The 13324-nt window shown below is 46.9% G+C and overlaps 1 protein-coding gene across 1 annotated transcript in view; it reads left to right on the forward strand.

Annotated features, from left to right (window-relative positions):
- The window catches only part of PBS2 (cysteine and histidine-rich domain-containing protein RAR1), a 71962-nt gene extending 62229 nt beyond the window's left edge, over positions 1–9733 (forward strand). Inside the window, exon 5 of the mRNA XM_087401807.1 lies at positions 9237–9733. Within this exon, the coding sequence (XP_087257933.1) occupies positions 9237–9323 (87 nt within the window). The 3' untranslated portion in view covers positions 9324–9733. The remainder of the gene's footprint in view (positions 1–9236) is intronic.
- Positions 9734–13324: the final 3591 nt, after the last annotated feature.

The following is a 13324-nucleotide window of genomic DNA, read 5'->3' on the forward strand; positions in this document are numbered from 1 at the left end:
GGATCATAAGGGACTATACACGAGGATGCCCTTCACGCCACCACCCGCTCCACCTGCCCACCATCCCGTGGGACTGTACCCTGTAATAGTTGGTACGATGATGAGTGTAAGGCTTTACGCCGTAAGCTCAAATTCGAACCAAAAACAGTCTTTCGAGCAAACCAAAGACGCTACGCGAGTACCGTCGACTAGTACACAGAAAGAAACTAGACTTTGTTCGCTGGAACGAGGAGGAGCTAGTGAACATTTTGTTAAGTAATAACTCTAAGGACTTTTGGCGGAGATTTCTAGAGGGATGGTCCCCCTCACCACTCATTGACACTCAGGTCTAGTTTGATTATGTACGCACACTTTATGATATCCCAAATCAGCCAGCCCCTAACCTCTCACATATGCCACACCCCACATCCTGCACCCTCTTCACTAGGGGGGGGGGGATAAAGGATGCCATAATGAAACTTCATAATGGCCGAGCGAAGGATCATAAGGGACTATGCACTGAGCTCATTGCATATGGGATTAACCTCCTAGCCCCGATCTTAGCAAAGCTATTTAATGAAGCTGTTTGTTTGGGGTTTCCACGCACCTGGACCATTAACACTATCTCAGCCATCCACAAGGTAGGGGATCCCATGAGCCCAGAGAATTACAGGACCATTATGATTGGACATGTCATGTCCAAGATTTATGCATCAGTACTTGATTCAGAGGTCAGCAGATTTGCGGAGTGTCGAGAACTTAGAGCAGTAGGACAGGCCAGTTTTCGGCGTGATCATGGAACCATGGATCACATTCTCACACTCAGATGTATCATCAAGGAGGTGAGGGCACGGAAGCAGAGGGTTTACTGTTGCTTTGTGGATTTTTGCAAGGCATTTGACACGGTTCCGAGAGCCCTTCTCATACGGCACCTACAAGATTTGGATTACGACGAGGAGATCATTTGGGCGGTCATGGCACTTTACGAGAGAGTTTCAGACAGGGTCCGAGTAGGATCTGGGTGAAGAGACGAGATCATGAGCACTATCGGGGTGAAACAAGGGTGTCCATTATCACCTACTTTGTTTGGCCTCTACATTGACAAGCTTGAGACAGTGATGCAGACACAGGGGGGGTAGGTTGGTGTCTTACGGACACGCTGATCCGGATATTGCTTTATGCAGATGACGTGGCTTTCTTGTCTTCCTCAGGAGAGGGGCTCCAGAGACACCCTGACACACTACAGTCCTTTTGTGAGTCTCATGATTTGAAGGTCAACCTGGGTAAAACCAAGGTTATGATCTTCAATACATCTCGAGCTGTCATGCGCCAGGAGCAGTTCACATTTGATGAGTCACATGTTGAGATAGTTTCATCATACACTTATCTTGGGGTTGTCTTTTTCGGACCCATCTTCACTATGAGACCCGCGATGCAGGCACGCTTGAGCAGAGGGTATGCTTCATTGGCTAGACTAGAGAGGCAGTGCTTACGCTCGCACTTTCAGGACCCACGGACCTGTTAGAATTATAGATATAATTCAGCAGTGACCAATGTAATATAATAAGCTAGTTAGGGGCACTTTTCCCTCTTTAAGAGGTTTTTCCCCCTAACCGCAGTTAGTTCACTAACTATGGTTAGTGACTACTAAGGTTTTGTCACTAGGATAAAACCTTATCTTTCCTTCAGTGTGTTGTACTCTTACACTCTTCTATTGCAACTAAGCTTTCAGCTTCCAAGCTTCCAGCTCTCACACTCTCTCTTGCTCTCTCACTCACTCTCTACTCACATTTGGTATCAGAGCAGGTTCAAGAGCTTCGGGCTCCCTGCTCCCTTCAAGTTCCAGCCCTTTGCCTCAAGCTTCAGCCAGCTTCAACTCGTCCTCCGTACAGTCCGTACGACTGTACGGAATCGTGACGTACTGCATCCGTACAGCCTCCGTACTACCGCCGTACAACTCGCGTGCAGACGATGTACAGCTTTCGTACCATCTCCGTACAGATCGCCGTACCTGCGCTGCAACGACCATACAGATTCGCCGTACAGTTTTCGTACAGCTTCCGTACAACACCGTACATATCGCCATACCTGCGCTGCAACGTCCGTACAGATTCGCCGTACAGATTGCTCCCGTACTTGCGCTGTCAATTCCGTACCTGCCGTACAGTCCGTACGTACTGTACTGTAAAGTCCAGGGCAGCTTTCACAGCAACAGTTGAATGTGTCTGGCTGCGACGTCTATTTGCTGATCTTCATCTGTCTTTGGAGGGTCCCTCTCCAATTCTCACTGATAGTCAGAGTGCCATTGCAGTGGCAAAGAATCCAGTGTTTCATGCTCGCACGAAACACATCGAGGTTCACTATCACTACGTCAGAGAGAAGTTGCATGCAGGAGAGATCAGTATGATCTTTGTGTACACACATGACAACGTTGCAGATATTTTCACCAAAGCACTACCACGTGAAAAGTTTGAGGCATTTCGCAGTGCCCTGAACTTATATCCGTTTGGTGATTGATCAGCCTTGTACATGACATTGGCACTGCAGGGGGGTGTTAGAATTATAGATATAATTCAGCAGTGACCAATGTAATATAATAAGCTAGTTAGGGGCACTTTTCCCTCTTTAAGAGGTTTTTCCCCCTAACCGCAGTTAGTTCACTAACTATGGTTAGTGACTACTAAGGTTTTGTCACTAGGACAAAACCTTATCTTTCCTTCAGTGTGTTGTACTCTTACACTCTTCTATTGCAACTAAGCTTTCAGCTTCCAAGCTTCCAGCTGTCACACTCTCTCTTGCTCTCTCACTCACTCTCTACTCACAGGACCAAAGGGTTGTTGGTCCGTCCAGCGGGGATGTGCGACAGCCCATGTTGGGGGCCAGACTTGTCAGATACAGAGTGGGCCCGTGTGGAGTAGTTACAGCTTCTCATGCTATCGCGGATGATTTGTGGTAAGCCATATGTTTCTCACCAGATCATTCGGGCGGAGTTTGGGTCATCCCCATTACAGCTAGATGCTGCATTTCAAGTCATCACGTATCTGTACCGAGTCAGGGAGTATGGGGATTACACCTCTGGGCGTAGCAGGCTACCATGGCTAGCACTGTCCTCTTCTATGGCACTTGCAGCAGGGGGGGTCAGAGGTGTTGGTATGCATGCACAGAGAGATGGTTTGAGGGATTGGGGCTCCACATGGACATACTACCTCCGTTCCAGTACAACATGGATGCTCCGTTTTCTCCCCTCCTATCACATGAGGTCAACCAGGTTATCCGTGAGGATGTATTACAGCTACACACATTCCGGACCTGGTTGGGACCGAGTGATCTTCCAATGAAGCTTAGCTTCTACAGAGATCACTTCTTACATATCACAACGGAGGGTTTTATTGACCCACCAGGATACATGCAGATTTACTTACCCCACTCACTGAGGATCTCTCTTGGGCAGTTCCGGGTCTCTTCACATAGACTTTGTATCGAGAGCGGCAGAGCAGAGCGACTACCCAGGGGGAGGTGCATATGCACTTTGTGTGACATGCAGGAGGTTGAGACAGAGGAGAACTTCATCTTTAGGTGTCGTGTTTACTATGAGATCCAAGGGTGTTTCTACTTTCTCTTCAGAGACAGCTATGGGATTTTGGCCCAATTTATCTCCTACCCAGACCAGCGATGTTTGGTAGGTTTCGTTCATGAGGTACTTTGACACCGCGAGAGGATACTTCGAGCACGGAGACAGGAGCATACTTTTTCCTTGGCTGATCCCTCTCAGAGCTCTATCACGGAGTTTTTTCAGCAAGATCACATGGATCCCCATAGCTCATTTGTACCGGGTTTTTCACAATCTCATAGACCCATCGGTCTTTCGAAGACTTACTCTCTCTCTCTCTCTCTCTCTCTCTCTCTCTCCTGTCAGAAAGAATATAGGTTTGGAGCTGAAGGAGATCTAACCGTATGATATGGTTAATCTCATCTCGTGGAATCGACTTAGGTGGCGCGACCATGCTCTACTGAAAGGGAGAAAGCCTGTCCATCTAAACACCATGCTTGGCAAAAGGATATACGTGCATACTATGTGTCTGTCCCACGCTCTGCTAGTCGCCTAGATGACTCAAGGCCAGACTCGGTAGTCTCAATGAGGTAAGTTCCAAACTCTGTGGATGAATGTCACTATCTGAAAGATGGCATCAACTTGGAGAGGTGTCATGGCAACCTCTGCTTTTACTATCTCATGTGGGAGTAAGGGCTTACTACTAATCATCCTAGACCCCTTAGTGACTTGTAGCCGCTCAAATCTCCTCCACTCTGCCATCCGGAGATCACTCCCCTAGAAAGGTGCTACATACATGGCAGTCAGCCGCATTGAAGTATCGAAAGGCCAGCCCTTCATTAGTGGATCCTGAAAGTGTGCCTAGAAGTAGTGTCCCTCTAGTCAAAGCACTCTGCCCCCACGTGAGTCATGCCCTGGCTGTAAGTGAAGCTATGCCGATGAAGCACTGTGAGTGAGGTGTTGAAGATCATAACCTGGGTCTTCCCAAGGTTGACTGTCAAGTCTTTCTCTCTACAAAACACCTCTAGGGCATCTAGATGTCTCTGCATCCCCTCCGCTAAGGATGATATGAGGACTATGTCATCAGCGTAAAGAAAATTTGTATCATGAGGTCAACCAGGAGTGATACCTCGCCTGCTAGGCGGTCTATGAAGGATATGATCTCATCAATGTAAAGTTCAAAAAGAGTCGGTGAGAGGGGGCGACCTTGCTTCACCCCTATTGTGCTCTCGACCCAACTACCTGGGGCACGAACTCTACCCCTAATATGGACTCATATAGGTGTACCACACCCCAAATCAAAGTCTCTAGAATCTGCATCTCCTGTAGTCTCCTGATCATGCGGGATCATGGATCATTGTCGAAGGCCTTTCGAACGTGTACAAAGCAAGTGTAGACTTTCTGGCGTCTAGCCTTTGCCTCCTCAATGATAGTCCTCAGAGTGAAGATGTGATCTATGCTGCTTCTGGAATCCTACCTGTCCTAGTGCCCATTGTCCCCTGAGCCTCTATATGACTGCTAATTCCCCTCTCTAGTACCGATCCATAAATCTTGGCCAATGTGTGGCTAATCATGAGGGTGTGGTAGTTCCCAGTATGGGGTCCCCTACTTTGTGTATCGGTGCAATAGTGGTAGTAGTCCAAGCAGGTGGGAAGCCATGGCATACAGGGTGGTTGAACATCTGTGCTAGATTCGGAGCTAAGATCTCCTACCCATGTGCAAAACGCTCAGTCCTTAGGCCCTCATGATCCTATGCTGACGGAGTGTAGGCCGTACATTTTGTGTAGTCAACAAGTGACAGACACCATCAGATATGTCTTCTATGCCCACGCCCACTACATGCATCAGGGTATCATAGAGAGAGCATGCATAAGTGTGCCACACACCTGGATCAGTGATGGGAATAGGTGGCTTCCCCTCCGATTGAAGCCTCCATCTAGTGGTCGGATATCCTCCTTGAAATGATTTGATAATCTCATCCATCCTGTGTGTGAGGAAGGCACGTTGTCAATCGTCAAAAGATCCACTGTGCCTCAGATGACGTCAAGTGGCCCAGGGCATGCTCCTGTGTGAGGTGGGCTCTTGCCTCTCTACACTCATCGCCGAACGAAGGGTGTTGAGGCATCTTCCCATCTCCGGCTGCTCGTGAGGATCAGGTCATGGGGAAGGTTCTGGTAGTGGCATCTTGTACCATTGAGACAAGGGTGTCCAAGGCGCGGATGAGGTTTGTATCATCTCCAAGTAGGGCCGGAACCTTTGGACTTGATCGAGGGCACGGCCGAAGTGGATACGGACACGAGCATGCGTGGGAGGAGCTCTTCCTGTGGCTAGCATAATAGCAGAGATACGAAAGGCCAAGTATGAGTGGTTAGCTCCGAGCGGGTGAGGGGGTACAGTGAAATCGTGTATCCGTGAGGCAAAGGCTAATGGGCCTAGTAGGTAGTCCACTGTGCTTGTCCCACCGCCATATGGAAAACAAGTGAGTCCCCTAGATGATGGCCATCTCTGAAGACCATTATAGATGATCAGGTATTAATGTCTTTAGGAGGTCTCGCGTGCCTATGAGACAAAGTACAATCAACAGGATAGCTCGTACAAGCCGTTATAGGCTAAAGCAAAGGGCTCGCTAAGGCCCTTGCTGAGTGCTAAGCTAAGTTTAAAATCTCAAAGTCTCAAAAACTCTGAAGAGACTCAAGTAGGTAGTGTGAATGCTCCAAAGACATATCCGGAGGCCGTGGTAGCTCTCCGATGAGATGCAAAGATGTAGCGTACCTGTAGCTGTCGAGCCGTCTCTCGCTGTGGTAGGGGGCGTGGTCTACGATATCTCTGTATCTGATGAGCCATATCAAGGGTGATACCTCGGATCGTTTGGTCTCCTCTAAGTAGAGTAATGATGGGATAGACCTCTATCGTGCATGCTCTGGTCATCCTCTGTGTCGCAGGCTGCACCGCTCTGCGCCCCCATGTCAGCTGTCTCCTTCTCCTCTACCCCAATGTGTGTTGGGGCTGATGCGAAGGCATATAAGTCTTTGTGCTTGCTCAGTGTCCTATGGTACTGTCACCTCCTGCTGTCCGATCTAATGTAGTAGGGTCTCTTTGTGTCGCCGCATCTCCATCAGAAAGAGGCCAACACACACCTAGTTGTGGAAATAGATCAGACGAGAGAGTGGTTTGAACCCGTGTCCTTCTTGAAAGAAGCAATGGTATCGTCCTCGGATCTCATAGTAGGTAGGGCAAATGCACAGGAAGTGTCTACCGTTGCTAGTGTGCATAGCCTACAAACCTGTTGCTCTCTGGGTGTGCCTATAGCCCTCCCTACCTCGATCCTTAGCTGGTGAAATGAGAGCCGCATCTGTCCGATAACCCGTCTGTCCTCCAGATACTTGGGCCTAGTGATCAATCCATTCTCTGATACTCTCAGGAAGTGGTCATCGTGGTCCCCCCCCAGTCCGTGATATATATAGCTAGAGTAGGTCCAACCGTATCATATAGTTGATCTCATCTTGTGGGATCTGGAGGGATGGGTGTCGACTGTACTGAAAGGGGGGAGGCGATCCACTTGAATACCCCGAGTGCAAAACCATTTGGAGATGCGTGCATACTAGGCTGTGTTGACAGCCCTCTCAGTTGACCGCCTAGATGACTCTAATGCCCAACCTCGGTTGCCGCCATCTAGGCAAGGCAAATACCCTGTGTAGATATGTCATTGTCGGTAAGATGGCATCAAATCTGCATTGGTGTCATAGCGAACTTTGCCTGTATGATCTGGTAAGGGATCGATGGCTTACTCCTAATCATCTTGGTAGCCTCTCGAATCTCGGCCACTCGGCTGTTGGTAAATCAGAAGGGTGTTGCATACATGGCTGTTGGTCTTAGTAGTGTATCAAAAAGCCATCCCTTGGCCGGGGGGTCTTGGAAGTGTGCCTGGAAGCACTATCTCTCTAGCCGAGCTAGAGTTCCCTGTTGTTGTGTGAGTCATGCTCGAGCTGCGTGTCATCGTGAGTGTCATTGTGAAGATAGGCTCTGTGAAAACTGCCCTAAGATAGGTATACGACTGTACTATCTCCACTTGCTCTCCTTGGTATGTGAAGCTGTGTTGATGAAGTACTGCTCGTGAGGTGTTGAAGATCATATCCTTGGTCTTGCCAAGGCTGACTGTCAAGTCTCTCTCCTTGCAAAACACCTCAAGGGCCTCGAGATGTCGCTGTAGGCCTGCTGCAGAATAGGAGATGAGGGCTAAGTCATCCATGTATAGCATGATTTGTATCGTCAAGTCTGCAGGCAAGGATCCCTCTCCTCCTAGGCGGTCGATGAAAGTCTGATCTCATCAATGTAGAGCCCAAAGGGTATCAGAGAGAGGGGGCATCCTTTCTTCACTCCGATCGTGCTCTCAATCCAATTTGAGGGGTGCGTACCCTACCTCTGACTGACTCATATAGGCTCAATCACACCCGAGATCATGACTCTTGGTATCTGCATCTCCTGAAGTCTCCAGATTAGGCGGGCTCATGGGACTGTGTTAAAAGCCTTTCGAAAGTCTACAATGCAAGCATAGACTTTTTGGGATGTAGATCTCGCGTCCTCAATCTTGTAAGGTGAAGATATGGTCAAGGGTGGAATGCTGCTATCGAAAACCAGCCTGTCCCAATGACCACTGCCATTTGCCTCTGTGTATGGGCTGATCTCTCTCTCTCTAACACGGATCCATATATCTTGGCCAATGTGTGACCTATCATGAGTGTGCGGTAGTTCCCCTTGTTTACAGTGTCCCCTGATTTGTGTATCGGTACAATAGTAGTGGTGCTCCAAGCAGGAGGGAAGCCATGGCATACCACAAGGTTCCCTAAAGTGATCAAAATTACCCGTGGGGAAGAAAAGAGCAATGAGGGAAGACAGACCCTCAAGCCTACAACTCCATAAGGCATTTCCAAGGAGCATAAAGGCCTCTTAGGAGCCCTATGGGCTTGGCAAACACAAAGGGACAGTACCCAGCACCATTATGGGCCTTGAAGGCTGTGGAAGTGGTGGGAGGGAGCTCACCTGAAGCTGCATTCATGCCCTGTGGCAAGTACGACTGAGGGGTGTGTGAAGTTGAAGGAGGGGGCAATGATCTGCACTGATGAGGGCTACGAGTCCTTGCTGCTGAGAAGCACCCGCAAGCGAAAGGGCGGGGGCGTAAGGGGGACAATGGGCGAGGAGACCAATTGCGAAGGGTGTAGGATATGCGCAGTCCATTGTGTGCATTTCCTAATGTGTGTGCGCAGTCCCGTCTGTATTTGCATGCAATAGCCATGCGGAGAAGTCTTCTAGGAGCTCGGTGTTTAACATTACTAGCCAGCAAGTAGAGAAGTTACTTTTATCCAGTTTCAGTGAATCTTCTTGTTGGTAAGTTCCCAGTCTGCAGCAATTTTCACAAGCTTTTGAACTCTAAATTGCGTTCATCAAGCTTCTGGTCCTTGCGTTCATCACGGTCACAAGCCACAATTTTCTTTTCCATAAATTCTTATCTAGAACAATGATGTGGAGCTCATTGGATCACAATTTATAATAGAGAAAAAACGAAGTCTTCATGAATTGACAGACAACACTTTCGTTTGTTGGTGTTTCACATTGAGATACTTGCACTGCACAGTTGCAATTTTTCTGGCATGGATTAGGGACATGCAATGGATTGTATTTGATTGTGTGCAGTGCTGATTGTGTGCAGTGGGCCTGCTGCGATGTCCACGTCAAGGAGTTTGATGAGTTTTTGACAATACCTGCTTGCACAAAGGGATGGCACAAAGGAAATTAGAGCAGCAAGTGCAGCATTGCATTGTAGTACTTAGTGGTTTGTGTGCTCCTTGATATATTTGGCTGTTGTAACAATTTTGCAAATATAGAATGGCAGCATTGGCATTCTTGAAATCCTTTGGTTCTAGCTGCTGAGGCTTGCCAACACTTCATGAACATATTCTACTCATTAGCTGAATTTCTCACCCTAAACCATTGTCCGAGGCATGGATGGCTAATTTTTGTGGCCTTGGTAGGAATGATGCCAACATTTATCAATCAATAACATGTGTGTTGGAATTAAAGCACTATATTTGGGTTTTCCATCAAAGGGAAATAATTATGACTATGAAGCCAGTTGATAAATCTTGTATAGGACCATACTTTTAGAAAGTTATCAGTTTCTTGGAAGTGCTGCTACGAAACTGTGGTCTTTCTTGTCGTCTCCATTTTCTGAATTGTTTTCGAGAGCATGAGAATAGGAGTGTTGGGATTGCTTAAAAATTGCTTTCAGGAGCGTGGGAATATCAGTGTTGGGATTGCTTAAAAAGTGTGAAACTGTGCTGTCTGGTCCTTTCCATTTTGATATAAGTTGCATTGGACCCAGCAGACTATGTTCTGAAACTGTGGCACCATCAGGTATCTACTTTCTTATTATTGGTGGCACATGCCCTAGTGATTATTTTCTACAAGACGCAAAGAAACTCATTTTGTTTAGGCTATAATATGTAGGTTTCGTAGCAAGTCGACCATAAACCAAATCATTTTTAAACAAAACCCTTGGATTATGATTCTAGAAAGTTAAACGAAGTGGCAGATGATGTAAGAGGCTGTACATCCTCCCGCCTCTATAGTCGATATAATTGACAGATGAAGCCAACAGTTTTTTATTTATCGGTCTTGATTCCCCCTGTAAGACCAATGAACTGTGATCTATGGTAGAGAATCAAAGTATGTGTTGAGTAGAAAGGACAGCAGACTGTTATTCAGCAAAAACTGAGAAACCAGATGGTTGCCATTGTACTTTATATATGCCAGTCGAGATTCCACAAACTGGGACTATGTGCCTCGAATCAAACTCGTCACCAAGCTCCCACCAAGCTCTCATGCATTAATAAAATCTCAGCTATATATTTTTAAGGATGAGCTCTTAAAGTCCTTGGTGAGAAAGATTATAATGGGGCTAAACAAGGACATAGGTGGCAAAGAGACCCTAGCTTGGACTAAGTTGTGTAAGAGTATACAGAGGGCAATCAAGAGGTGTGGCCCTGGGGTTAAGAAAGCAAATCTGATTAAATAATCAGCTGCCTATGTGTAGCTAGAACTACTGACTACTAAGAAGCTAGAGGGCATATCATCTAAGCAGGATCACCTAGACTGGCTTAAGGCCAAGGAGGCCATAGCTGGTGCGTTGCCCTATCAGCTAGATTTAGATTTAGATGCTCGTTGGGGAGAGACTAAAATGAAAACGTTCACAAGCAGTTGTAGCTTGAATGAAGAGATTTTGGACTACCTTTTGATTAGCCTTCTCCTTTAGTGCACAGAAACTTAGTACAAAGACTTTGTATAAATGGATGCTCAAGTATGTGTGGGTGTGTGGATTTGTATGTGTGAGAGCATATTTTTATACTATGGTCTACACCCACTGTTGGGCGCTGATGATGTCAGTGGGGATGTCATAGTAGCTAGTCCCTGCAATGCATGATGGAGTTTATGGTTTTCAACCTTGTGAGTGACTATCATGAGATTGAAACTGCACTATGTTGTATCTTTAGAGGATGAGTTTGGGAATGTTCCTGGATTCATCTAGGTATAAGACCAAGGAGGCCATAGCTGAGATTAATCTAGACAATGTTTAACAAGCCAGAATACTAGCTAGAGAGGTCTTTTTGAAAATTAAGGAGGCTAAGGCTTCTCATTTCTTTAGAGCCTCAAAAATCAAGAAGAAGTAGAACATTACATCTTCTCTTGTAGACACAAGTGGAAGGGTGCCTAGTGCTCCAAATGAAGTGGCCCGAGCCATGCTCTCTTACCTTGGTCAATTTATTGTCCAACCAGAAGATAACCCAGATCAGGTTTCACAAGCCCAGCATGAACTTCTTTCCAAGATTAAACCAGCCATATCAGTTAATCACATTGAAATCCTTGATAAATACATCTTCCTTGAGGCGTGAAGAAGAGCCCTTAGGACCATTGGGTTGGAGAAAATCCCCAAGTTGGGTTGACATCATTATAATATTCTTCATTGAGTCCTGGGAGCTGCTCAAGCATATAGTTTGTCTTTAGCTAACCTAGCCTTCATACATGAATATAAAGAAGGCGGCGGCTGAAAAAAGGGATAATTAAGTTAATCCCTAAAAAATCTAGTTGTACTTTGATGAAGCATTGGTATGCATAACAATGGTGGTAGTGATCTACAAAATCATTGCTAAAATCTGAAAGAGAGAGAGAGAGAGAGAGCGAGATGTATTAACGTCTGTGCGAGAGGCCTTGCAGGCCTATGAGACAAATGCAAAGCCAAAAGGTAACTCATACAAGCCACCAAGGGCTGAAGCAAAGGGCTCACGAAGGCTCTTTTTGAAAGCTTAAGTGCTAAGCTAGTGAATAAAGTAGTAGAAGTAGCAAAATATCAAGAGAGTGCTAGGTGCTCAGGGCTAACGTTCCTAGTTAGAAGCTCTTGTATCCATGTTTGTCAAGTTGTCTCTCGATGTGGTGGCGTGGTCTTCTCGATCTTTGTATCCGAAGGGTGTGACTCCTTGTCTTTGGCAGTCACCTTTGAGGAGGGCTGAGATGGACCGGACCTTGATCGTGTGTGGCCCTCTCCGTGTCACATGTGGAGCGCGTTTCTCTCGTTTGGTAGAATCATGGTGGAGACTCCTACCACTAGTCCATGATGCTCTCATCTCATCAAGCTCTTCTCCCTCAACTGACTCAGATGCATAGAAATTTGTAACAAGTGTCTGTGCTCTGTCGGTCTTTGTGACTTGTGGCCTCAATCTGTCCTGCTCTCTGGTCTGTCGCACGAGTATATCTCTTTGTCGTCGCATCTCAATCGGATAGAGTCCAACACAGACCTGATCGGGAAAATGGATCAACTATGTAAGTGGACCAAAGCCATGCCCCTCGTGGAAGAGGCAGTGATATCGTCCTCGGATCTCATAATAGACTGGGTAGACACATAGAAAGTGCTCCTCTGTCTCAATCTCCTCCATCTGGCATAGTGTGCAAGTCCTCTGCTCTCTGGGTATCCCCGTAGCTCTCCCTGCCTCAATCCTCAACTGATGTGATGAGACTCGCAATTGATCGATGGCGATCCTCAATGGATGTGAGACTCTCCTGTCCTCGAGATACTAAGGTTTGATGACAAGACTATGCTCCTAGACCCTCAGCAAGTGGTCATGGTAGAATTGGATCTTAGGGGCTTAGCACATGGGAAGAAATAGGATGGGAATGGGAAAAGGTTGTCCCAAGTGGTCCCATGCATATTTCTATCCTATTCCCATCCCACCATGTGCTAACAAAAAAAGAAATAGGGATGGGTTTAGGACGAAGAGGACACATGGCATCATTTCATGTGTTTAGGAGGTGGGGACCACTTTGGGACAAGTATACATATCATCCTTGCATGTTTTTGAATCCCTAAAAAAGGGGAACCCATTCTGGCTGCCAGGGTCTAGAGGCAGTCTAGGATGGGAGAAAAAGTGGCTACTCCCATTCTAAATCCATCCTAGACCACTTGGTGTAGGATGGGAGTAATGATGACAAAAAGATTCCCATCCTAAACCCATGCTAGCCCCATCCATGTGCTAAGGCCCTTAGTGAGGAACTCCTCTCCCCCCAAGCCCTAGATGTATGGAGCTGGGAAAGGTCCAACCGTATGATATGGTTGATCTCATCTCGTGGGATCATCTTAGGTGGTGCATCCAAGCTGTAGTGAAAGGGGGGAGTCTGTCCATCTGAATACCGTGACTAACAAACCATGTGGATACCCGTGCATACCGTGCTTTATTAACACTGCTCTTT

The sequence above is a fragment of the Dipteris shenzhenensis genome, chromosome 30, assembly GCF_047967505.1.
Source record: "Dipteris shenzhenensis isolate YYH24624 ecotype China chromosome 30, Dip_SZ_1.0, whole genome shotgun sequence".
NCBI lineage: Eukaryota > Viridiplantae > Streptophyta > Polypodiopsida > Gleicheniales > Dipteridaceae > Dipteris > Dipteris shenzhenensis.